This window comes from Lithobates pipiens, unplaced genomic scaffold, assembly GCF_037356315.1.
Source record: "Lithobates pipiens isolate NorthernLeopardFrog02 unplaced genomic scaffold, aLitPip1_a1.2 Scaffold_3, whole genome shotgun sequence".
NCBI lineage: Eukaryota > Metazoa > Chordata > Amphibia > Anura > Ranidae > Lithobates > Lithobates pipiens.
In genome coordinates, this window is record NW_027507790.1 from 172,209,478 (window position 1) to 172,234,140 (window position 24,663).

A 24,663-nucleotide genomic window follows, 5' to 3' on the forward strand; every position below is an offset into this window, starting at 1 on the left:
TTCGTATAAATGGTACCATTTCCATAATGTATAAATCTTAAGTTTCTTATTTTGGTATATGCTGACATTCACTCTCTCTCAATGTTTTCTCTTCCAGGAAGATACATGGCTGACTGTTGATGCTTTTAACTTAATTTAATTTTTAATCATGGGATGTAAGCAAGCCGCTTTCCTGTTAATTTATCGGAAATCTTCCACATGCTGTTTTAATTATAGATATATATATATATATATTTTAATTCTTGACTTGTTTAGAAGGTATTTCTATATTGCTGCCAACTACAGAGTATACAAATGCACTTTTTATGAGTCATTTTGTGTAATATCTCATCAATTTATGTTGTAGCACTGAAGTTTTCTGCAGTCGTGTTAAAAATTCAGCTATAGAAAAAAAAATGTATAAAAATTTCTGTTTTTGTGTAAAGAAAAAAATTTCCTATACAAACCGCCATTGTTTTATCAAAAAGCCTAAACTGTTACCTTTTTGTAACAAATCCAAAACATATATATATGAGCAATCGTATACATTTGTACAAGATTTTATACAGTTGTAAAAAACCAAGACATTAATATTTAACAATACCATTTTTTTTACAAGCCTTTGTCTGTGAGCAATTCAGGGTAATGTCTAACCGCCTCTTATGGGCCTCTTGTGGACCTATTGCTTAACATCATGGAGTCGGCCATTTTGTGAATGGATCTGTTTTTCATGACAATCCAGCACAGTCATTTCAATTTTGGCTAAGTGGTGACTTTAAGGGCATTTGTTAACATCAGGCAGATTTTGAATTCTCTTACCAGTCTATGGGAACGCAAAGCCCACTTGAGCCAGGTCAAAAGAAAGTTAAATACACCTGTCAATTAATTTTGAATGATCTCAGAAATATCTCAAATTGAGGACATCCACACAATAGGCTACCCAGGCCCTAAAGACAACAATGTCTTGACTAAGCCGGGTGTCTTTTCATTCTAGGTCTAACACAATAAATATTTTTTTGACTGAGTTCATGTGAGGTAACCAGTAAAATTGTTAGCTTTTTGGACAAGACCGTGCCCACATGTATGGTTCACAGACCAAAATTTCTGTACTCCCTGAGTACACAATTGGTAAGACTGATCTTTCTATTTCTGTTTTAGCACTGTAAGTATTGTGCTCTATGTGACAAGTGTTTTACACCATGTATGAAAGTAGCAGTCTGCATGGCCCATAGCTACCAGATTTTCTTTTGAAAATTGAAACGGATTGCTTTTATCGATGTGGTCTATCCTTCATTATCTGATGTCATGCTGTTTTTATGTATGGGGAGTAATAACCCTTAATAACCAGTCAGTAGTTTAATAGTCTGAGAACACTAAATTTCTAATAGCAAAGCTAAAGAGATCAGTATTTCAATGCTATGTGATTAACAATAGAGAAAAAAAAGCTGCTCAGATAATCCTGAATCTCTCGCTTTGATCAAAACCTTCCAATATGCTGGATAATTTCTGCTGATTGGTTACAATAGGGCCTCTTCCCAGCCATCCAGTGTCTGCGGAAGGTGCAGTCTTGGGGTCACTAGGCTTCCTTTGGCAGTGGTGAACTAATCTGTCAATAGTGCCGGCATTAACATCACTTGGTAGAGCCAACAGTATGGGCCCTGAAAGACATTTCTCTTGTCTCTCAGTTCCATATAAATAGTGGGGATTCCCGCAAGAATTAAGGTCCCTGGGGGAAACACAATTCCCTGCGCTCGGTGAGACCACTATTCAGTGGTCACAGACAACTGGTAAGCAGGATATACTTACTCTCACCAGGTGTGGAGCAGGATTCTATCTTGTGTGAAGGACTTTCACTCTCTCCTCACTTACAGCTTTTTATCCACACAGAGCACAGATATTGGTCTCTGTTTACATCTTTCTACATATGGACTGTTGATTTGACACTACTTCATTCGTCTTATTTCTTATTCTTTTTTTTACTTGTGTTAATTTATTTTTATTAGCTCTGCACCATTTGCATTATAGAATATATTCTTCTGCAAAAACAATACTATACACAATGTTTCCGTGAAAATTACTTCACAAAACAATGTTAAATCTGCACAGTTATTAACTTTATTGTTCATTCTGGGAGTTGGATAAGTGGGTAAACGTCCTTTTTGGCTCTGTTAGTTTATTAAATAGTACCCAGAATGCCTCAGTTACAGCAATACATGGCATTGACTCTGCTCACAAAATGGCTGCTTCTTTATAGTGGAGGCAAAAGGTCCACTGTGTCATCAATATACTTAAGTCCTTTTCTACAAGACAGTTGTCATTGATTTATCCTCTTATTGTCAAGCGGAACAAGGAACAATATCCAAGTCTTTATTTTGCTTTTGTATAATCTTTTTGAATAAGTTCAGCACAAGTGCAATTACAAAAAAAAAAATAGGATTTCTGTTAAGTCTGTCAGTGAATTTATTCATAAAGGCATAATAGTTTTGTACATGCCTTGACTTCTGTGCCTTTCCCCAGCCTGCTCCAGTCACCATCATTGTTACTTGAGAATTGATTTAGTAACTGATATATAAAGGGCTACTTCATTCTGATTTATGCAAATTTCTGAAACACCACGCACAGACCTCACCTGTTATGGCAGATGCTATTCACTAGCAGTTTTCAGGTTATTTTGCACTGGGAAGGGAATAGGGGGGCAGCACAAATACACTGACCAAACATAATCAGAAATTTGGGAAAGAGTGGGAAAAAGAAGCCTGATTGAATGTTTATATGTGATCACTATTGAAGTACTGCCCAAAGTGTAATCCTAATCGTGTTCCTTTTACAAGTCCACTGCCTGATTGATTTAATATATGTAGCAAATATTATTAGTGACTGAGCACAAATATAAGCATATTTGACTTTCTATATTCCCTTTGAACCTTTTTTCACTTGCCCAAGGCAATTTTTTTTATTAAAGGGGAAGTTCTCCCTAGAATTACTCTACTGTGATTAAAGTGGAGTTGCTGCCTCCTTCACCCCCCTCTGGTACCTCATTTGGCGGGTACCTGGTTGTGACGGTGGCAAGATCACCCGGAAGTATGTCTTCTCCCACTGCCGGGCCATTCGCAAAGCACTTCACACATGTGCGGTAGAGAACCGGCTGTGAAGTCGCAAGTTTTACAAGCAATGGCGGCGGCAGCACCCAAGAGCTGATGGAAACGTCAACGGGGTGCCGACATTGCTGGATTACAGGACAGGTAAATGTTCTAATATTAAAAGTCAGCAGTTACAGTATTTGTAGCTGCTGACTTTTACATTTTTTGTGGGGGGTAGGGCTGGACCTCCTCTTTAAACAGCCATATAACACATGTGCCTTAGAGGAAAAACATTGTGCTATGCTTTTTTTTATTTTTATCTCTTCTCATGTTGTCCAGCAATCAGCATTGCAAGATGCCAGCTATTTACCAGCAAAACCATACAACTCATAGGTGTTGCCCCCCTATATAATCTACATCAGTGACAGCATCAGGGCACAGTGGAAACGTTTACCAGTCAGGCTTTGCTATCACAAGATGTAGATAGCATAGGAATTCCAATACCCGATTGGGAACATCTTGTTGTTTTTTGCATGGGGGGCTTTCAGAAACGTAGATAACATTAAAGGGGCTCAGCAACACCAGTTGCATGGTGTCACCGGTAAATGGCGGGGAGTTTTCAATGCTGATTGCTGGCCAACTTGAAAATGGAGAAGAAGTCAAACCTAGTACAAGATATATGTTATATGGCTGTTAAATATCCATAGAATTATTCTAGGGTAAACTTCCATTTTATTTTAATATATAAGAACACTTGCATTTAAGATTTATTCACTTTTTTGTTTTTATTATTATTTAAATGCACAGCACACTATTTTTTTTTTTTTTTTAATGGATGTCTTTAACAACTGTCCAGTTACCTATAGCAACTAACAAAAAGTGGACTTCACTTGGGCTTTGCGGGTAAAACCCCCTGTTGTATATCTAATAAGTGCCCGTGTATACTTTTTGCTAGAATGTAGTTAATTCTTTACATCCCTTGGCAAGAGAATAAGCAGGGCATCTTCTGTCCGTGGCCACACATCATTGTGTCTGCTTATTGGAAGTCACCAGGTTTAAGCCAATTAGTATACAGATATCCTAAGCATGACAGTGAAAAAGAAATGCCTACAGTGTAAATCCTAATAAACAGTGTATGTATATTAAACAAATTGGGGTTAATCCTAAACCTTATTAGGGAAAGGTTTCAGATGTAGACATTGTTCAGATAATAGGTGCTGCTTTATATAACACTGCTTGTATTATAACACGTGTAGTTATGTCCTTATATCAATTCAACTGGAAAACTATAACATTATATTAATAATTGCCTTTCAGCATAAAGAGGTAGTGTCAGAAAACTTGAGAACAGGCTTAGTAGTTGACAATACTGTGGTCAGCTATATTTGCGTTTTCGTAGCATTTTTAAGTCAATGTTTAAGAAACTTTCCATACCTGTCAATCATTATACTCATTCCTTGCTAAGCAGGCTAGTTATGTAATGTAACACATGCATGGGTCTACTGAAAGATTGTATAGAGAAATAAAGGCCACGCAGTAATATGTGCTCAGTATAGGGAACGTTCTTGTATCTGATGACATGCTGCCTGGTCATTCTATCCTATGCAAAATATAAAAGTCAGAAAAAAAGATACTGCATACTCCCTGTTTACGTCTACCATTTAAATGATGAAAAGAGTTTCTAAAAACTTAATTCTACTTGATGCACCCTATGTAATGTCATTTATTAACCTCTTTTCTGCACATATTGTACTCCATTGTGTAGAAAGTAAATAATAAAATGCAGTTTAATCCTGGGCATTTTTCTGTCCCTTAGGCCAAATGTTCTCCACTCACTAGCGTAAACTACAGGGAAGTAAATTGTCCTTTACTGCTAGTATTGCCTGAAAGCCTGCTAGTCTGACAATATACCATATATTTAAATCTATCATTTACCTTTTATATTCCTGCAGCACTATCCACAATTCAAATCCTTGCCATTTTACCTGCCAGATTCTGTATTCAATAGATCACTCTTTGCTCAGCTTATTGTAAACTAACCATAATTCTTCCAAAAAAAAAAAAATGTTCTCAAGATTTTAACTGAACTGATATTAAACCTACCTGTAAGTAGTTCATCTCCTTAACATGATGATTTTCTGATCGTCAAACTAGAGAGAACAAATATCACATTAAAAAGAATTGCGCAGTATACTGTCTTTTATATATAATCAGTTAACTCTACAGAGACATGAACCACTACAGTTTGTAAATTCTGCAGATACGCAAGTACTTTATAGCACCAATCACCCTTCCACTACTTAGAAATAGTTATTGATCTCATATTTAGCCAGTATGAAAAGTCTTCTTTTTTTTTGCAATAAAATTTAGCAATAAAAACATTTATTATGCTTTTATTTTGGGGCAACAGTTTCCTATAACATTTTTCTTTTTAACAGTTTGAAAAGCTAATGGTTGACACTTCTGGCCATCTCTGTTGTAACCTGTTTAGTAGTCTAATCCGTATCTATTTAAAGCAAACCTAGAGAAAACCTACCCATATGTTTGGTTGGTTATAATTCCTTCTGTTTAGAAATGTTGTAAGGCTTGTTAGCAGAAGCCGTGTAGTGTTTTGCTGGTTAATTTATGCTTGGATGGTCTGTTGAGGTAGCCTTTATACCCAGTGCACAATGTTCAAATTTTGCTGATTGCCACGTGGAAACTTTATATCAGGAATAGACAAAGCCAAATGAGACAGCCAATGCACCTAAATCATGGAGGCTTCCACTGTTGAAATCTCCTTAAAAAACTGCTAGTTGCCTGCCTCCCATATTGATCTTGGAGCTTCAGTACTTGGAGGCAGTGACCTGGAACAATTCCAGGAGTTCTGATTTTTCTCCTGATTTCTATGTTTGCTCAGGGCCAGTGACTAGGAAAGTATTGACGCTAGAGACATGCAGACAACTAGTAATCCTAGTAGGTCGCACATGGCAGTCCTCGTACTTTTCACTACAATTTTCCTTTAAGACATTTCTATTAAAGCCAGTGGAAGCACATATTCGGGCTCCTTAAAGTTTGTCACTTGGATTCAAATCTAGCTCCTCTTCTCCACATGTTTTACAGTTCTGCTGCAGACAGATGGAATGCTTTGTAACCAACATTATATAGATCTCAAGCAACGATTGCTGCCGAGCTGGTGTATTTAAGCTTGCTATGTACAGTACTGTTTCACAGAGGAAAAAGGTAAAATACCCAGCTGTTATTTCTGCTAAGTGAGAGCATAGGATTTTTTTTTTGCAAATGTTGTTTAGTAAATGGTAACATATTCATACGGGAGAGCATTATTACAATGCATCATATGCATAGACTAATTGACAGAAGCATCAGTGAGTCCTTTTTTAGTTTTTTTATCCTATACTTTTCTCTTTTGTTTAGTAATTTCAGCAATGCAATGAACTTATCACAGAGAACATTGGGAAGTGGTGAGAATTTGGGATTTTATTGTACAGTTAGTGCTGAACCCAAGTTTAAAACACTTCTAAGGAAGTAAGACACTGTGACAGCTCCATAACATGATTTGCAAAGCTGGAGGGAAATCGGAGAAGCTTAGAGTTCAGTAAGGTTTCATAAACAGAGAAAAACTCCACTTTTGCTAAAAATGTATATAACACGTAGATTTTCTACACAAGCCACTTTGTGTCAGCCAATCCCTAACTGAATGTGCAGCCAGCTTTGTTATCCTCAAATTGACCAAAAATGTAATTGTTGCATGCACCCGTGGCAACATTTGAGTTTATTCTGTGTACAAGCCCCATAAATCGTATTCTGGTGTGTGAGTGGCTGAGGCACATGAATTGAGATAAAATTTCAGGTATCATCGGTTCTATCCTTAGTCTTTGTTGCAGTGAGCCTTTTATCTCTATATGTCCAACTTTTCTGCATTTCTCCAGTGATGCTGAGATGTAGGTTTTCTCGTTATATAACACTGGAGCTAGAAGTGTGCTTGCGGCAAGCAGATTTTCCTACTTACCGATCATTTTGTGACCAGCACAAAGTCAGGCCATTTTCTGTTCAACCAGCGAGTTGAACTCACCCCTGCTGAGCTATTGTATTCTGCTGGTGGGAAGCCTTCCCCACTGACAGAATACAATGATCAGTGTTGCCTGCTGCAGCCAGCGACACTGATTGTTCAAAAAAGAAAAAAAAAGACATGCTGGTTGTACATAAATCAATAGATCGGCTTGTGTACAATCATCTAGCCCATACATGGATCAAAGTTCCATCCGGTCCTTGATGAGCCAGACGAATTTCAATCTATGTATGGCTGGCTTAAGTCTATTAGTATCTGAAGATCAGATGCATGTAAGGATATGTAGTGCAGAAGTGAGAAAAAAATCCTTGAAATGTATATAAATGACCAGAATAGACTACTCTTTTACCTCAACGAAAGTAGAGCTCCAAAATAAAAGAATAAATCTGGCTTCCTTGGATAGGTGCTTTAAGTGATTGTAAGGCCTTAAGTTTTTTTTAAATTAAAATAATTAACATGTCATACCTGCTCTGTGCAGTGGTTTTGCATAGAGCAGCCCCGATCCTCCTCTTCTGGAGTCCCCTGCTGTCCCTCCTGGCTACTCCTCCAAGTGCCCTCATAGGAAGCCGCTTAATAAGCCGCTTCTATTCAGACATATAGGCCGGTTCGGCCCTGCCTCTCCTCTCTCTGCTCACAGGTTTTGACTGACAGCAACAGGAGCCAATGTCCTGTAAGACAGGGGAGAAGACCTGCCTGACTTGCTCAGCGCTGGTTCGAGGTCAGGCTTAGGTGAGTATGCAGGAGGGGAGTAACTTTTAAAAGGTTCTTTCCCCTAATGCAGAGAGTGCATTGAGGTAAAGAAAAAAAACGTTTACCTTTACAACCACTTTCAGTTTTGCACCAGTGATTTTAAATTAAGAAATGATTTGTCCATGTGAGCATTCCATTATTATCTGTAGGCAGCTGTAATCCATAGCAACCAGCAAAATAAAACAATTATTCGGTAGACTGACTATTTCAAACATGTTAACAGGCATAAATGAACAACAAATGTAATGAATATGTTGTGCAAAATTCATTATTTGACTATTCTAACAGAAGTTGTGTTTTGTCTGTCTCTGAGGACTTATTGTAAAACTATACATGGAATTTTAATACTTTGTTGACAGTTTTTCTTTAACACATTAATATCACTGGTAACGTGACAACAAAAGATCAACCATATTGTTAAGCTTTAAAAAAACAAAAAACCTTGCATGTAGTTCAGCCCTTTCCCCTTCTGTAATATAACAGCTTTGGGTGCCCTGTAGTCCACTAACAGCGCATTAACTATACGTTTTGGCCAGCCCCGGCATTAATTGCTGATTCTGATAGTTCATCAATTGCTTGAATGCATTTGTGGCTCAATTTGGTAATACATATTTGTAACATTTAGCACTTTTTATCCTTGATATTTAGAAATGTTATTCATTTAAAGAACAGGTTACAATATGGAAGCCATCCAGATTTCTATGGGAATTTTCATTAGTAATGAATGAACTGGGATTGTACAGGTCGATGCTGGTATCTGCCAAGTGTAATGTTTAGCGAGCTGGCCCTTGCTTTCATACACAGTGATATCCTCCTAGCTGCCTCTTGTTTAGATGACTTTGTAAACACTGAAAAGCTAAAGTACACCAGAATTTTTATGGAATGTTCTTACTTTTGATTGTAAATTAAAACAAAAACATGTTTATCTTACAAAAGACTTATGTAAATATATTTGATTTTTTTTTCATAATGTAAATTTTACAAAATATGTTGCATCTGTAATAAACATGTAATATATACATAAATTACAAAACACTGCATCCCTTGTTTTGTTCTGTTCATTGTTAAATTACACTGTTTAACATGTCAGCATTTCATGGCATGAAGATGGATAAGAGAAGGGCATGGTTTAATAAACACACAGGCTATATCAGAAAAAAAGAATATTCATGTGTATTATGAATAATGAGCGTTGTTCAGTGCAATAGCTGGCAAAAAATGGCACTGTCTGGGTTTGCATTTGTTGGTTTATTCATACAAAAAGATGATTTTATCCTTTCCTGACCCTTTTTATTTTAATGGGACTTAAAATTTTAATTAAAAATGCTTTTAGGGACAAATCACTGGTCAGAGATATTCCGAATTCAATGATGATCTATAAATGCCTATAGAATTATTAAAGTGCATCGGAATGCATGTTTTGTTTTTGTCCATTCAGGGACACAGAAATTCAGATACTGTTCGATTATACTTCCACCTACAGAAGGATAGGACACTTGCAAATAAAGATTACAGGTCATCCCAAGATAACCACTCCACTATCCAGCATGCCTCGGGTTTTTGTTAGTGTCCCAGGAGAATGACCTGAGTGTCATGCCCAGACCCTGGTGGACTGGACGGGGGGGTAACCTGGAAGTGACCTTAAGTCACATGGTTCTGCTTGTGGTGCTTTATAGACTGCAAGTACTGCTAATCGCTTTCCAGGTCCAGAGCCAAAGCATTGCCTCAGCACATATATGGTCTCTGAAGAATCAATCACTCTGTTGAGTAGGCCTGTTGGGCTTATCATTAGGATTTACCAAGTTTTTTTAATCATAATTTGTCAAGTTGGGGGTTTTGTAGCTCATTGGTAGTGCCAAACAGAAGTGTCTTTCTTTCAGGGCTTTTTCTGCTTGCTTTTACTTAAACAAAAGAAAAGTTCACAAATATATGCCTTCCCATGCAGGGGGTTCACATCAATGCAACAAAACAAAAAAAATCAGCCTCTCAGCTCTTTATCTGCCCTGCGGCTCAAGCCTCATACCTCAGTCATCCTGACCATCAAACACGCTTCCCAGTGCTCGTGCACCCACACTGTACCTCTGGCTTTCCTGCAGCTTCCCAGCTACTCCAGCTCTCCTAAATTCTCGCTCAGGCCCTGGTCTGTCCTGACCTGGACAGCATGGTGCAGACATGCATCTCTCACTGCTTCCTTAAAGTGTTTATTAACCTAAAAAGAAAAACAGGATCCTGTTACTTTAAGGGGTTGACAACCTTTTTCCACTTAAGGGTCTGATTCAATGCATGTGAATACATAGAGGGCCGCATTCATCTGCTATTAAATTAACATAACCTGGAGCCCTTTACATTATACAGCCTTGCACCTCTGGACTCCTTTACATTACACAGCCTACCTACACCTCATACAGCCTCCCCTGCATATTGCACAGCCCCCCCATGTTATGCTTTAAAATTGCGCACACTCTTGGAATAGCAACAAACTATGGTATTTAAACATTTCTTTAGGTTACCTGTTTAGAGTTACAGAGGGGGTCTTGTGCTAGAATTATTGCTATCACTTTACCGATCATGGCAATACCACACATTTGTGGTTTGAACACGGTTTACATTTTGCGGTCGCGTCTCATTTATGCCTACGCTTCTGCGCGCGGGAACGAGGGATGGGGCGCTTTAATTTTTTTTATTATTATTATTTAAAGTATTTTTTACACTCTCTTTAAAAAAAATGAATAGGCAGTGACAGCTATTTTTTATGGAGGGATCTGGCATCTATAAGACCCCAAATCCCTCCTTTGCACATAAAAGCATTCAAAACCGAGTTTGGCTGTTTTGAATACTGTAATTCTTTTTAATTTGGCATCTTTAAGGCCTTAGATAACCGGAAGTGATGCCATGACATTGCTTCCGGGTTACTAGATTGGACACCCTATCAAAGCCAATTGCAGGTTCATTCTGGTCTCTGGCCAGTTGGCGCATGTGTAGGAGGCGGGGGGCGCCCCCTCCCGCTGCTAGGGATAACAGCCGTGTGGCTTCTTAGTCGCATCGTTTGTTGTTCCAAGAAAGCCAACCGGGGTTAAAATGTCTGAGGGTGGTTGCGCATGAATTCATCATGTGCACTGACAGGCTGGACATTTCGCATTGGCGGGCCGGATGTTGCCCGCGGGCCTGATGCTGCCCGCAGGCCTGTGCTGTGTAATTTGGCCCCCTGTATCGCCTGAAATACCTGGCTGATCCTTCCTGGTTCTGCCCTCCCTGCTGTAAATTGACCACGGTGTATCATGGCTGCTGAGCTCTGACAGATGTCTGTTTAGGTGCCTCCATCATCCGCAGCTCTCCTCTGTACTCTCTCCCCCCTCCCCTCCCTCCCTGTGAGCTCTGTGTCAGGGCCCGTCCCCTGCTCCCCTGCTGCTGAAATAATTTAGTAATTATCAGGCAATCCCCTGTCTTCCATAATGCTAAGTGTCCTGTATATGTGCCTTATTTAAAAAATGCTGTTCTATACCTCACGTGACTGGCAGCCTCTCTCCTCCCCTCCTTCCAACTGATGTCAGCGGGGAATTCTCGGCTCCTCCCGCTGTAGCTGTCAGAATGGGAGAGGGGAGAGCCTGCCAGTCACATGAGCGGCGAGTAGTGCAAGGAAGCATTTTTAAATAAGGCACATATGCTGTACAGGGCACCTAGCATTATGGAAGGCGGGATTGCCTGATAATTACTAAGTGGGTTTACAACCAGTTTAACACACTGACCTCCTCAGAAGGGTGGGTCCCTGAGCTCTAACTCTGGCACTAATGCCCTGTACACATAATCAGAATTTCCGACGGAAAATGTGCGATCAGATTGTGTTGTCGGAAATTCCGATCGTATGTAGGCTTCATCTGACTTTTTCCATCAGAATTTCCGACACACAAAGTTTGAGAGCAGGATCTAAAATTTTCCTACCATAAAATCCAATCGTTTAAATTCCGATCGTGTGTACCTGATTCCGACGGACAAAGTACCATGCATACTCAGAATAAATGAAAAGACCACAGCTATTGGCTACTGGCCCGTTTATAGTCCCGACGTAGGTATTGTACGTCACCTCGTTAAGAACGATTGGATTTTTCGTCTGACCGTGTGTATGCAAGACAAGTTTGGCACAAAATCCGTCAGAAAAAAACAGATGGATTTTGTTGTTGAAATGTCCGACCGTGTGTACAAGGCATTAGATGAATGCAGCACACACCTGCGCCATTAGTGTGCCTGTTTTATAGAAAACCTGGCCCAGACTGCCATATTAGCCGGTGGTATGTCCTTGCCCTGCCACATCAATGAAAAGGCAAGCAAATTCAGTTGCATTTTTCACAGCAGAGCTAAATAAAAATGCCCATCCTCCCGGGTCGCTAGCTAAAATGTCTGAGCCATGCTATGTTTGCCAGTATCTAATCTTCCTGTAGGCAGCAGTTTAACCTAACCGTATCTGAATTCCTGTGTCCCTTAAGGACTCCAAGAAGACGTATAAATTCCAATTTTTTTTATTTTGATAGTGGAATGACTAGAACCTCTATCAGTTTTATATTGATGTCTGTGTCTCTACTAGAGAGAATCATTCTCTTTGTTCTGATAATTGTAACAAAGACTACATTCACTTTGGTGTTCAGCATTACATTTTCTCTGTAAGGGTGAACTGAAATTCACTCCAGCAGTCTAGGGAGTCTCCATGCAGCACTTCCAGAACTGACCACACTGATTCTGATCCGCGTCTGTAATTCTGGTCAGCAGCATCACATTGATTATGACCAATCAGAATCCATTTGGTCCATCCCTGAAGGGCTAATGGAGAAGAGCAGATATTTCAAATTCCTGAGCTGCTGGACCAGGAGGGTTGGGGAGGGTATCCATTGTTACCTTTACATGTTTTTACTTTAAGGGAAAAAACTAAAAGGGTAATAATTGAAGTAGAACACCTATTTCTGTGACAAGTGTCTTAGACGATTTTTTTATATTTCGAGATGGGAAATTGGGGTAAAAAATCTCCCCAATGAAACACAGCAAAAGAGAATATAAAATGTGTTGTAGCCATTTCCTATTCTAGCTGAAATTAGAAATAAAAATGGTTTTAAATGGAACTAAAGTAATATCAGTCATCAGACCACTCTCTATGTCTGCTTGTTGCAGACTTGCCCTACACAATGCCCTCCTGCTGTGGCGTCTCTGCACTTCCCTTCATACCACTGCCATCTTCAAATGATGGTTTCATCACTTATGATTACAGGGCCACCTATGGAGCTTCTTGGAGCAGTCAGGACTGTGACAGATGATACTGCATTGTTATGGTTTACCAATTTTGCTTGTCTTATAATCTGCATAGGTTCCATCACAGCTGGAAAATGTGAAAATTGACTGCAAGATTTATGGTAACGTTTCAGTGACAAAGACCAAAGGGAAATGCATAGATTGTGCATGTGACAGTTTTGAAGATTAACTAGCCCATCATAAGAAGTATCACAAGTGATGAAGCAGCTTTTCTTATGCCTTGTACACACCATGAGAATATCGGATGAATTATCAGGAAAAACTCAGCAGAAAAACTGATTGTGTGTATGGGGCATAATACTGTACTGATTAAACAAATATCGTATGTTCTGGTATAGTACAAGAAAAATGTTTGTGTCCCTTCAGATAATTTTCCATGAAATGTCATGATCGGCTATTGAAAGCTGTGTACTAATGATCAGATTATTGTACAATCACTTCAAAAGCGGTACTTTTCATCAGATTTTCTAATCGTGTGTACTAGGCATAAGTCTACGAGCAAATGACCTGAACAGCTTCTAAGCCCCACTAGTAAATATCAGGGGGTATATACAGGGATTTCTCATTTGACATTGTAAATTTTAAAGTGCACCTGTTACAAGGTATGGCGAACATGCTCATAAGTTAAACTGTGATTCCAAGTAAACTGAAACTACCTTTGTGTATCAGGGCTTATCATTGTCAGTATCTTCTTATGATTCAGTGAGCTCACTATATGATTCCACTGTGTACAGTTGACAGGAGCGAATAATGCCAGGAAAGGGGGGAACTAATAAGGGTAGTCTGTGGGCACTTGCATTATAATGCCTACTTCTGATAAGACATGTTTCCACTGTTTGCTGTCAGGGGATGGAATTTGGAGAAGTGAAACATTTCTCTTGCTTTAAACACTGGGGTGGCTTAGTACACACATTAATGCTTTTATACAAATGTAAATGCATTTTCCACTTGGCTTGAAAAGAACATCCTCTAATGGTTTATTCAGTCTCAGATGGATGTAGTAAAGAACCTGACACATAATGCTCAGTTCTTACAGGGATAAATGTTAACTAGCCTAGGGGTTTCCTGTAATCTGTTTAACCACTTAAGCCCCGGACCATTTTCCAGCCAAAAGACCAAGCCCCTTTTTGCGATTCGGCACTGCGTCGCTTTAACTGACAATTGTGCGGTTGTGCAACTTGGCTCCGAAACAAAATTGACATCCTCCCCCCCCCCCCCCCCAAATAGAGCTTTCTTTTGGTGGTATTTGATCACCCCTGCGGTTTTTATTTTTTGCGCTATAAACAAAAAAAAGCGTCAATTTTGAAAAAAAACTCATTATTTGTTACATTTTGCTATAATAAATATCCCCAAAAATATATGGAAAAAAAATGTTTTCCTCAGTTTAGGCCGATACGTATTCTTCTACATATTTTTGGTAAAAAAAATCGCAATAAGCGTTTGGTTTCGCAAAAGTTCTAGTGTCTACAAAATAGGGGACAGTTTTATGGCATCTTTATTAAATTTTTTTTGCTAGTAATGCCGGCGATCAGCGATTTCTATTGTGACTGCGACATTATGGCAGACACCTCAGACAATTTTAACACATTTTTGGGACCATTGGCATTAATACAGCAATCAGTGCAATTAAAAATGCACTGATTACTGTAAAAATGTCACTGGCAGCGAAGGGGTTAACCACTAGGGGGCAGTGTAGGGGTTAAGTGTGTGTGTTTTTTTAACTGTAGGGGGCGTGGCTTGGTGTCTGACATCACTGATCGTCTTTCCCTATAACAGGGAACAGACAATCCGTGACAGCCTCAGTAGGAAGCACGAGGAGAGGTTTGTTTATACTTGCCTCTCCTCGTTCTTCAGCTCTGTGACCCGATCGGGTCCATTGGTCCCGCAGCTACAGTCACGGAGCTCAGGAGCGGGTCACTAGTGCGCCGCTGGCAGCGCGCTTGCAACCCACGGCTGGGCACTTAAAGGGCAACGTACCTGTACGTGCTTGTGCCCAGCAGTGCCATTCTGCCGACGTACTTCGGCGTGAGGCGGTCCTTAAAGTGGAGGGCCACCCTGAAAAAAAAAATACATAAAAAATGTGAAAAAAAATCAGAAAAAAATGAAAAAAAATGTTTTTTTTTTAACTTACCAGCAATGCATGTTGCTAGGCACATCAAGCTAATCTGCCTCTTCCTCCTCCGCGGAGATCTTCTTTGTTTTCTCCTCTGTGCGGCGTCTTCTGGGTAATGGGTCGCGCTGTGTTCTGGGAACTGTGTGTCCCAGAACACAGCGCGCCCCATTCACAAAGCGCTGCGCGACTCGCGCATGCACAGTAGGGAACGGGCAGTGAAGCCGCAAGGCTCCACTGCCTGTTTCCCTTAGATAGAATGGCAGAGCCGAGGGACGGGTCGGCCTCGGGCGGCCTACATCGCGTGTGCCCTGGACAGGTAAGTGTGCTTATTAAGTCAGCAGCTACAGTGTTTGCAGCTGCTGACTTTTAATTTTTTTTTTTTTAAACAGGCCCTCCTCTTTAAGTGGTTAACAGGCTAATTTTACAGCCAATCCTAGCTAATATATTATCGTGTCCATTTAGAAGACTCATATAATGCCCACCTAGGCCCTGGGCTAATGCATAGGTGTAAGTGATGTTTATTTCATTACTGGTTCATTACTGGTTCTCAGAGATTTCATACATTACCTCTGCAGCAAAATGAATGTCTGTTGGAAGCTGTAACTAAATTAAGTGAACCTGCAAGAACATAACTATGGAAGCTACCATTGCATTATTATTTTTATTTTATTTTTTACCTTCAAGCTTGCCGGCAAAGGTGGTGTCATCCTAATCCTGCCTCATTGACCTAGGAAAAATAGTCTCCCATACTTGTTCCAGCACAGTAATGCACATACAGTGGATATAAAAAGTTACACACCCTGTTAAAATGTCAGGTTTCTGAGATGTAAAAAAATTAGACAAAGATAAATAATTTCAGAACATTTTACACATTTAATGTGACCTATAAACTGTACCATTTAATTGAAAAACAAACACATTTTTTACAGGGGGGAGTAAAAATAAAAAACGAAAATTGTGTTGTCAGAAAATTATATGTGTAATTTATGCTCCTAGAGTAGCATGAATGTAATTTGGGGTGTAATTCTTGGTATGTACATGCTATGTGTTAGAAATATCTTATAAATTGACAACAAAAAATACATTATCATTTTCTTTCCACGTTTTCCAAAGACTTGAAGAAAAAAAATGACATGTTGAAAAGACCCATTATGCCTCATATAATATATGTTGGGGTGTTTGCCTTCCAAAATAGGGTCATTTTGTGGGCGTTTCCATTGTCTTGGTGCTCCAGAGCCTTCAAAAGTGTGATAGGTAGTCATGAATTTTAGATGCGTGATTTATGCTCCTAGAATGCCTGAAGGTGCTCCCTGCATGTTGGGTCTCTGTATGTGGCCAGGCTGTGTAAAAAGTCTCACACATGTGGTATCGTCATACTCGGGAGGATTTTCCTAAGAATTGTGAGGAAAAAATGACAACTTCAAAAAAACTCACCATGCTTCTTACTGAATACTGTGGAATGTCTAGTTTCCGAAAAGGGGTCTGGGGGGGGGGGGGGGGTATTTGTACTGTCCTGACATTTCAGAGCCTCATGAAATGAGATAGGCCATCAGTACATCAGATGTGATCAATGTTCAGTGATTAGCACCATAGCTTGTGGACTGCATAACTTTCACAAAGACCAAATAATATACACTGATTTGGGTTATTTTTACCAAGGATATGTAGCAGTATACATTTTGGCCCACATTTATGAACAAAAATTATGTGCAAAATGTTATAATAACTTTAGAAAAATGTTTTTTTCAAAGTGTTCGCTTTTTTTTTCCACGTCTATCGCAAAAAATAAAAAACCCAGTGGTGATTAAATACTACCAAAAGAAAGATCTATTTGTGTGGAAAAAATTATTAATTTTGTGTAGGTACATTGTTGCATGACTAACCTTCAAAATGTGAGAGCACTGAAAATTGGTCTGGGCAGGAAGGGGGGTTTAAGTGCCCTGTATTAACCACTTCAGCCCCGGAAGAATTGGCTGCTCAATGACCAGGCCATTGTTTGCGATACGGCACTGCGTCTCTCTAACTGAAAATTGCGTGGCCGTGCGACGCTGTACCCAAAGAAAATTTACGTCCTTTTTTTCCCACAAATAGAGCTTTCTTTTGGTGGTATTTGATCATCTCTGCGTTTTTTATTTTTTGCGCTATTAACAAAAAAAAGCGTAAATTTTGAAAAAAATACAATATTTTGTACTTTTTGCTGTAATAGCCCCAATTTGTTTTTAAAAAAGCAAAATGTTTTCCTCAGTTTAAGCCAATATGCATTCTACATATTTTTGGTAATAAAAATTGCAAAAAGCGTATATTGATTGGTTTGCACAAAAGTTATAGTGTCTACAAAATAGGGGATAGATTTATGCCATTTTTTGTTATTTATTTTTATTAGTAATGGCGGAGATCTGCGATTTTTATCGAGACTGTGACATTATGGCGGACACATCAGACACTTTTGACACATTTTTGGGTCGATTGACAGTTATATAGGGATCAGTGCTATAAAAATGCACTGATTACTGTATAAATGTCACTGGCACAGAAGGGATTAACACTAGGGGGTGATCAAGGGGTTAAATGTGTTCCCTATGTGTGTGTTCTAACTGTGGGGGTGGGATTGACTATAGGAGATGAGAGATCGTGGCTCCTCATAGAACTGGGGTGTCTCTGTTCTGCCTCTGTTCTGCCTCTGTTCTGCCTCTGTTCTGCCTCTGTTCTGCCTCTGTTCTGCCTCTGTTCTGCCTCTGTTCTGCCTCTGTTCTGCCTCTGTTCTGCCTCTCGTACTCGGTCACAAGCATCGGCACCCCCGCTGTGCAGTGCCTTTGCACCCTGAAATGAAGACAGAATTTTTTTTTTTGTTCGACAAACGCAGACAGTTTTTTGTTTTATCCAGCTGTATTTGCTGAGTGCAACCTTATAACATCCAAGTGAAAGATGAAGTACCAACATGTAAAAAAAAAAATTAAGAAAATTAAAAACAGAATCTGAGGATCACCCTCTTGTGTTAGTATTTTGTTGAACCACCTTTTTCTTCAATTACAGCTTTTAGTCTTTTGGGATATGTCTCTACTAACTTTGCACATCTAGAATGCAATATTTGCACACTCTTCTTTGCAGAACTGCTCAAGTTCAGTTACATTTTATGGTGACCATCTGTCGACTGCAGTCTTCAAGTTATTCCACAGATTTTCAATGGTGTTTGAGTCTGGGCTTTGACAAGGCCATGCAAGGACATATTCACCATTTTCTCCTTCAACCACTGTGTGGTCAGTTTTGCTGCATGCTTTGGGTCATGGTCATGTTGGAAGGTAAAACTTCTGGCAGAGGGCAATGGATAGTCCAAAAAAAAAATTACACAAAGTTGTCACTAAATCATATATTGTTCAAACTTGGCATGGGTATATGCGGAATTACACCACAAAATACATTCTGCTGCTTCTCCTGAGTATGAGGATACCACATGTGTGGGACTTTTTGGCAGTGTAACCACATACTGGACACGAAAACCAATCATCGCCTTCAGGCTTTCTAAGGGCGTACATTTGATTTCACTCCTCACTGCCTCTCACAGTTTGGGAGGCAATGAAATGCCCAGATAGCACAACCCCCCCATGACCCCATTTTGTAAAGTAGATGCCCCAAACTAGCATGTTGAATTTGTATTTTGCAGATCTCGCTTTTTGTCACAAAGTTTTGAAAAATAAATACATGAGAGCTGCAAAATACTCACCATGCCAATTAGCAAATACATTGGGGTGTCTACATTCCAAAATGGGGTCATTTCTCACGGGGGTGGGGGGGGGGGGGGTGGTGGTGGTGGTGCATGGTTCCTGTACGTGGCTAGGCTTCCAAAAAGTCTCACACGTGCTATCTCCGTACTCGGGAGAAGTAGCAGAATGTATTTTGGGTTGTAATTCTACATATAACCATGCCATGTTTGAACAATATATCATTTAGTGACAACTTTGTGCAAAAAAGTGTAATTTTCCCGAAACTTGTGGCAAAATATAAAATATTCCATGGACTCAACATGCCTATCAGCATATATCTTGGGGTGTCTACTTTCCAAAAAGGGGTCATTTGGAAGGGGGGTGGTGAACTGTCCTGGCATTTTATGCACATTTAGAAGCTTATGTCACACATCACCCACGCTTCTAACCACTTGAAAACAAAGGTAGTTTCTGACACTTTTTGTTTACATGTAAAAATATTTTTTGTTTGCAAGAAAATTACTTTGGACCCCCAAACATACCATACCTGCAAAGCAAATACAATAAAACAGTAATTTTTTTTTAAAATGTTATTACAATATGCTTTTATTAATTTTCAAAAATGTTCACAAACAACAATGAAATCTTACACAAACCAATACAATCATCCTGAATACATGTTAATAGCTGAGATGTTAATTAAATGTATAATTACTAACTTACAGAATAACACATTTCTCTAGAAGCCCCCCCTCTATATTCAGGGCGAAAAAAACAAATGATGGTGTCTCACATTAATACAATTATAGATTTTCTCTTCACCTTTTACAGATTTGAAACAAACAAAAATAGAATATGCATGTTCCAACAAAAATGAGCTTAGGAATTAAAAATCCAAGAGGGGCGTGGCCTGGACATGGCGGAGTGAAGTCACAAGGTGCCTGAGCTCCCGACACCAGACCCATCGATCGCGACTGTAATGCCATTTACCCGGATTTTTTCTCCCTGGCCATGAGCAAACATAAACGAAGAAGATATAAGGGATCTGCAAAGAGGACTCCGGCGGCCCAGATCGACCGTTTTCTCAGGGAGAAGAACAGGCCTACCCCGGTGGTCCAAACCGCAGCAACACGTGGTGAGTGCCTGCCGGCTCCATCCTTTCCAGCGGCAATGGCATCCTCTCAACAGCCAAGCCCGCAGCCACTAACAGGAATCCCGGCCTTGCTCAACCCAACACTTGGAAGCCCTTGGGGGATGATGCGGACATACGGGCTTTGCTGAGGGCCCTTCCCACCAAGGCCGACATGGAGGCTCTGGTGCTCAGAGTGGAAGAGCAACACCGCCGTCACCTCCAAGAGATCCACTCTGAAGTACAGGGGATAGATGAGAGACTGACGAGAGGGGAGGCCTCAGTGGGAGCGCTTGAGTCTCGGGTAGCACAATTGGAAAGGACTCACCATAGACATCAAGAACAGTTGGCGGAGGTGCAACTCCATGCCGAGGATGTAGAGAACCGGAGCCGCCGTCAAAACATACGGTTCCGAGGAATACCCGAGGCGAATGGTCAGGAAAACCCGGTGCGGGCAATCATTCACAAGCTACTCGGGGGAGACCTCCCTGCCTCCTTAGAGTTCAACAGGATTCACAGGGCACTTGGCCCTAGACAAGCAGATATGGAACAGTCCCGCAATGTTATCTGTCGCATACACCGGTACAGCCGCAAGGAACAGATCATGAGAGAGACAAGAACCAAAGGCCTGGTAGACTTTGATGTGGCCCAAATCTCAGTTTTTCCAGATGTAGCCCGACCAACTCTTATGAGGAGAGTGATGTTGAAACCCCTACTTGAGGGCATGGGGCCCCCCCGACGGGACTGGGCTCCCACCAGTGCTAGGAGATGCCTAGCGGAGGTACCCCCAGAGACGAGTGAGCTTTGCCCTCCTGTGACACGGAGACATGGAACTTTACTGGGGAATGCGGCTCATAGGGACACAACGGTCCTCGCAGAACATGAGTGCGGATCCCCCATGGTGGAAGAGATCACAAGACCTGCACTGGGGAGGCTCACCCAAGGACTACAACTTAAGAAGCCACGAGAGGCCAAGGCTAGTTGGGGTGTGCGGGTCTAGGCATGGAGTGTGTTTCCGGGCAAGCTGTGTCAGGGAGGGGGATGCTGGGGGGGGGGGGGGGGGGTGGTGGGCTGGTTGGGGCGTAGGGATTAATATGCCGTTTATTTTTCAGCAACCGCGTGGCACTCCGGCTCGGCACGCGGTGTGTGTGGGGCCGGGGGGGGGGGGCATCCTAGGCAAGGGGGGGTCTCTGCACCCTCGCTGATACTGTAGCCAACTCCGTAGCCAGGTCATCTTGGGGGGAGGGGTTCACAGCCGGGGGGACATCCAGGGCCGGGCTGCATGGAGAGCTCCATTGGGGGACATAGGGGAGGCCAGACGGGAGGGGGACTTATTGTATTTTATCATTCAAGGCTACCACTTCCCTGGGTTCTATTTGGCAGATATACCTGTGGCTGGGCTCGGTGCCGCAAGGTTGATTTATACCACTGCACAAAAAGGAGGGGGCCCTCCCCTGCCACGCGCCTACGCTTTCAGAAGGACACGGGGGGCTTCCTTCGGGGTCCGGTCCGGATCTTCCGTACGCAGAGGTTGGTGCACGGTGGGTGAAACGGGCTCTCTGGGTCTCTCACAAATTATTGTTGTTCTGCCTCACAGGTTGTTTTTTTTTTTTGTGTTTGTTGCTGGGGTTATGGTTACAGATACCTTTTGTTTTTACATCAGTGCTTTTCAGTAATAATATGGGTCTGGTCAGGGAGTACCTGACCCCAGTTGTGTTTAGCCACTACCCCACATAGGCTATCACCCCGCTGGGGCTTAGAATCGGAGCCCTAAGGGTGTACTGAGACTAAATCTCTTCTACACCGTAGGTCTTTCTCCACCCCCCCTTTTTTTTTCTCCTTCTCCTACCAACTTTCTTTTTCACTTTGTTTCCGTACCCTTTATCACTTTCCTTCTCCCTGCCCTCTTTTCTGGGGTACTCCTATAAGGCTCTCCTCCCCCCTTCCTTTTTCACCTCTATTTCCCTCTTCTCCCCCTTCCTCCACCCCAGAAACAAACATGAGTCCATCGGAATCCTTTAGATTGATGTCTATTAATGTGAAGGGACTTAACACCTCAAAGAAAAGGTCCATGGTGTTGTCCAACTTGAGACATGTGAAAGCCCACATATGCTTCCTTCAAAAATCTCATTTCCAAGCCGATAGAATACCCAAACTACCGAACAGATGTTTCCCAGCTGTGTACCATGGGTGCTCCTCCGAGTCCAAGTCCAGGGGGGGGGGGGGGGTAGCATACTGATACTCTCCACGGCACTGTGGAAGTACCGTGACCAATGGAGCGATAAAGAGGGGCGGGCCTTGTTTGTAAATGGAACACTGGGCAGCTCACTAGTGACCCTGGTGAACCTATATTTACGTAATACTGGCCAGGTTGGCTTTCTCAAATCCACTATGACAAGGCTACAAGAATTTGCAGAGGGGGCAGTGATCCTATGAGGCGATCTCAACTTTGCAATGGATCCCTCTATAGACACGTCTAGACAAACCTCACAGGTCTCCTCCGCAACACTTAAACGCCTAAAGAGGAATCTCTATGCCTTCCACCTGGTGGAGGTATGGAGGGTATTGAACCCGACTCAGAGGGACTATACGTTCTACTGGTACCCTCACGATACTTACACCAGAATCGACCATCTCTTGTTGCCCCAATCCCTACTTCCCAGGGTGAGATCGGCTTCGATAGGGTCCATTACTTTCTCGGACCACACCTTGGTCTTCATAAACATAGATATTCTGCCCCCGACACCAAAGCAGTGGCAGTGGAAGCTTAATGATACATTGATCGAGGCACCAGAGGTAGCGGAGGAGGGTATGCAGGGAACTTCGGAAGTTCTTCTCAGTCAATGCGGGTCCAGAATGCTCTCCCCAGATGATCTGCGAAGCGCGTAAGTGCACTATAAGAGGGCTTCTAATAAAAATAGGCACTCGCCTCAAGAGGGCCAGAGCCCAGCAAACCCTGGACCTTCTGGAAAAAAATAGGATGCTAGAGTCCTCCCATAAACAATCCTTAGCCTCCCGAGTGTTACAGGACCTAACGACCCTGAGAAACCAATTGAAATCCCTGGCACTGGTCAAAATGTAAGCGTACCTTCTATGAGCATAGCAACAAGTGTGGCAAACTGTTAGCGAGAGCCCTGAGAGTCCAACGGGCGCAAGCCTTTATTCCTGAGCTGAGGGGGGAGGGAGGCACCAGGGTGTTCACCACCGAAAAGATTGCAGGCCAGTTCCACAAGTATTACGCAGCACTATACAACTTACCACGTAAGACATTGAAAGGAGAGAAATCCCTAGAACAGAAAACCAATCGAGAATATATTCAAAGATCGGGCCTTCCCCAGTTGTCCGAAGAGGCTAGGTCAGCCTTGGAAGAGCCGCTTACGGGAGAGGAGGTGGCGCTGGTGATAGCCCGCATGCAAAATGGCAAAGCATTGGGCCCGGACGGATATTCGTTAACATATTACAAGGTATTTGGGGAAATTCTGAATCCTCATTTTCCAGAGGCCTATAACGACGTCGGGAAGGGATGATCCCACCAAAAGATGCTTTACGAGCCTTCATTTCAGTAATACCCAAGGACTATAAGTACCCCTTGCTGTGACAAAATTATAGGCCAATATCCCTTCTCAACGTGGACCTAAAGATCTTTACTAAAGTTCTATCTATGAGGTTGGCGGAGTGGATTCCTTCACTCATCCACTCAGACCAGGTGGGTTTTGTGCCCTCGAGAGACGAGGGATAATACCACAAAAGCTATTAACCTTATCTATGCTGCTAAGAAAACGAAAACCCTGATGCTACTTCTGTCGACCGACGCCAAAAAGGCATTCGATAGAGTACACTGGCCCTTCCTGATCGAAACCCTACGCCACATAGGCTCAGGTCAGCAGATGATGAACTGGATACAAGCCATCTATTCCAAGTCCTCAGCCCAAGTGAAAGTAAACGGTCAGCTCTCCTCCTCCTTTGACATAACCAATGGGACAAGACAGGGTTGCCCTCTCTCTCCCCTGATATTTATTCTATCCCTGGAACCCTTCCTTCACATGGTGAGAGGGAATCCTAACGTATCAGGTATCCATCTCGGAGACTCCTTGGCCCTTAAAATAGCAGCCTTCGTGGACGATCTGCTATTCTTTATTTCCAATCCCCTGGTCTCCATACCTAACCTGATGTCAGAATTATAGAGATATGGAATGCTGTCCTTTTTTAAGGTAAATTTAAATATGTCCATGCCGACATATTAGACTTCCCCTTTTAAATGGGCATGCTCCCACATCAAATATCTAGGTATTCGCCTGCCTAGAAAAACAGGAAATTTTCTCCCTCAACTTCCCTCCCCTGCTCTCGGACATCAAAAAGGACCTACAGAAGTGGCAGACAGGAATGTTCTCCTGGTTCGGAAAGTGCAGTATAGTAAAAATGAACGTAATGCCAAGACTCTTGTATCACCTCCAGACCCTCCCAATTAGGATCCCGAATGCTTTTCTTAGAGCAGCGAATCGAGTGCTGGTCGGGTTTATCTGGGCTCAGAAGCCCCCACGGCTAGC

At 41.6% G+C, this 24,663-nt stretch overlaps 1 protein-coding gene across 2 annotated transcripts in view; it reads left to right on the plus strand.

Moving 5' to 3' along the window:
• The window catches only part of FCHO2 (FCH and mu domain containing endocytic adaptor 2), a 212,372-nt gene extending 203,461 nt beyond the window's left edge, over positions 1-8,911 (plus strand). For both annotated transcript variants that reach the window (XM_077462502.1, XM_077462503.1), the window contains one exon: positions 98-8,911. In XM_077462502.1, the coding sequence (XP_077318628.1) occupies positions 98-120 (23 nt within the window). In that variant the 3' untranslated portion in view covers positions 121-8,911. The remainder of the gene's footprint in view (positions 1-97) is intronic.
• Positions 8,912-24,663: the final 15,752 nt, after the last annotated feature.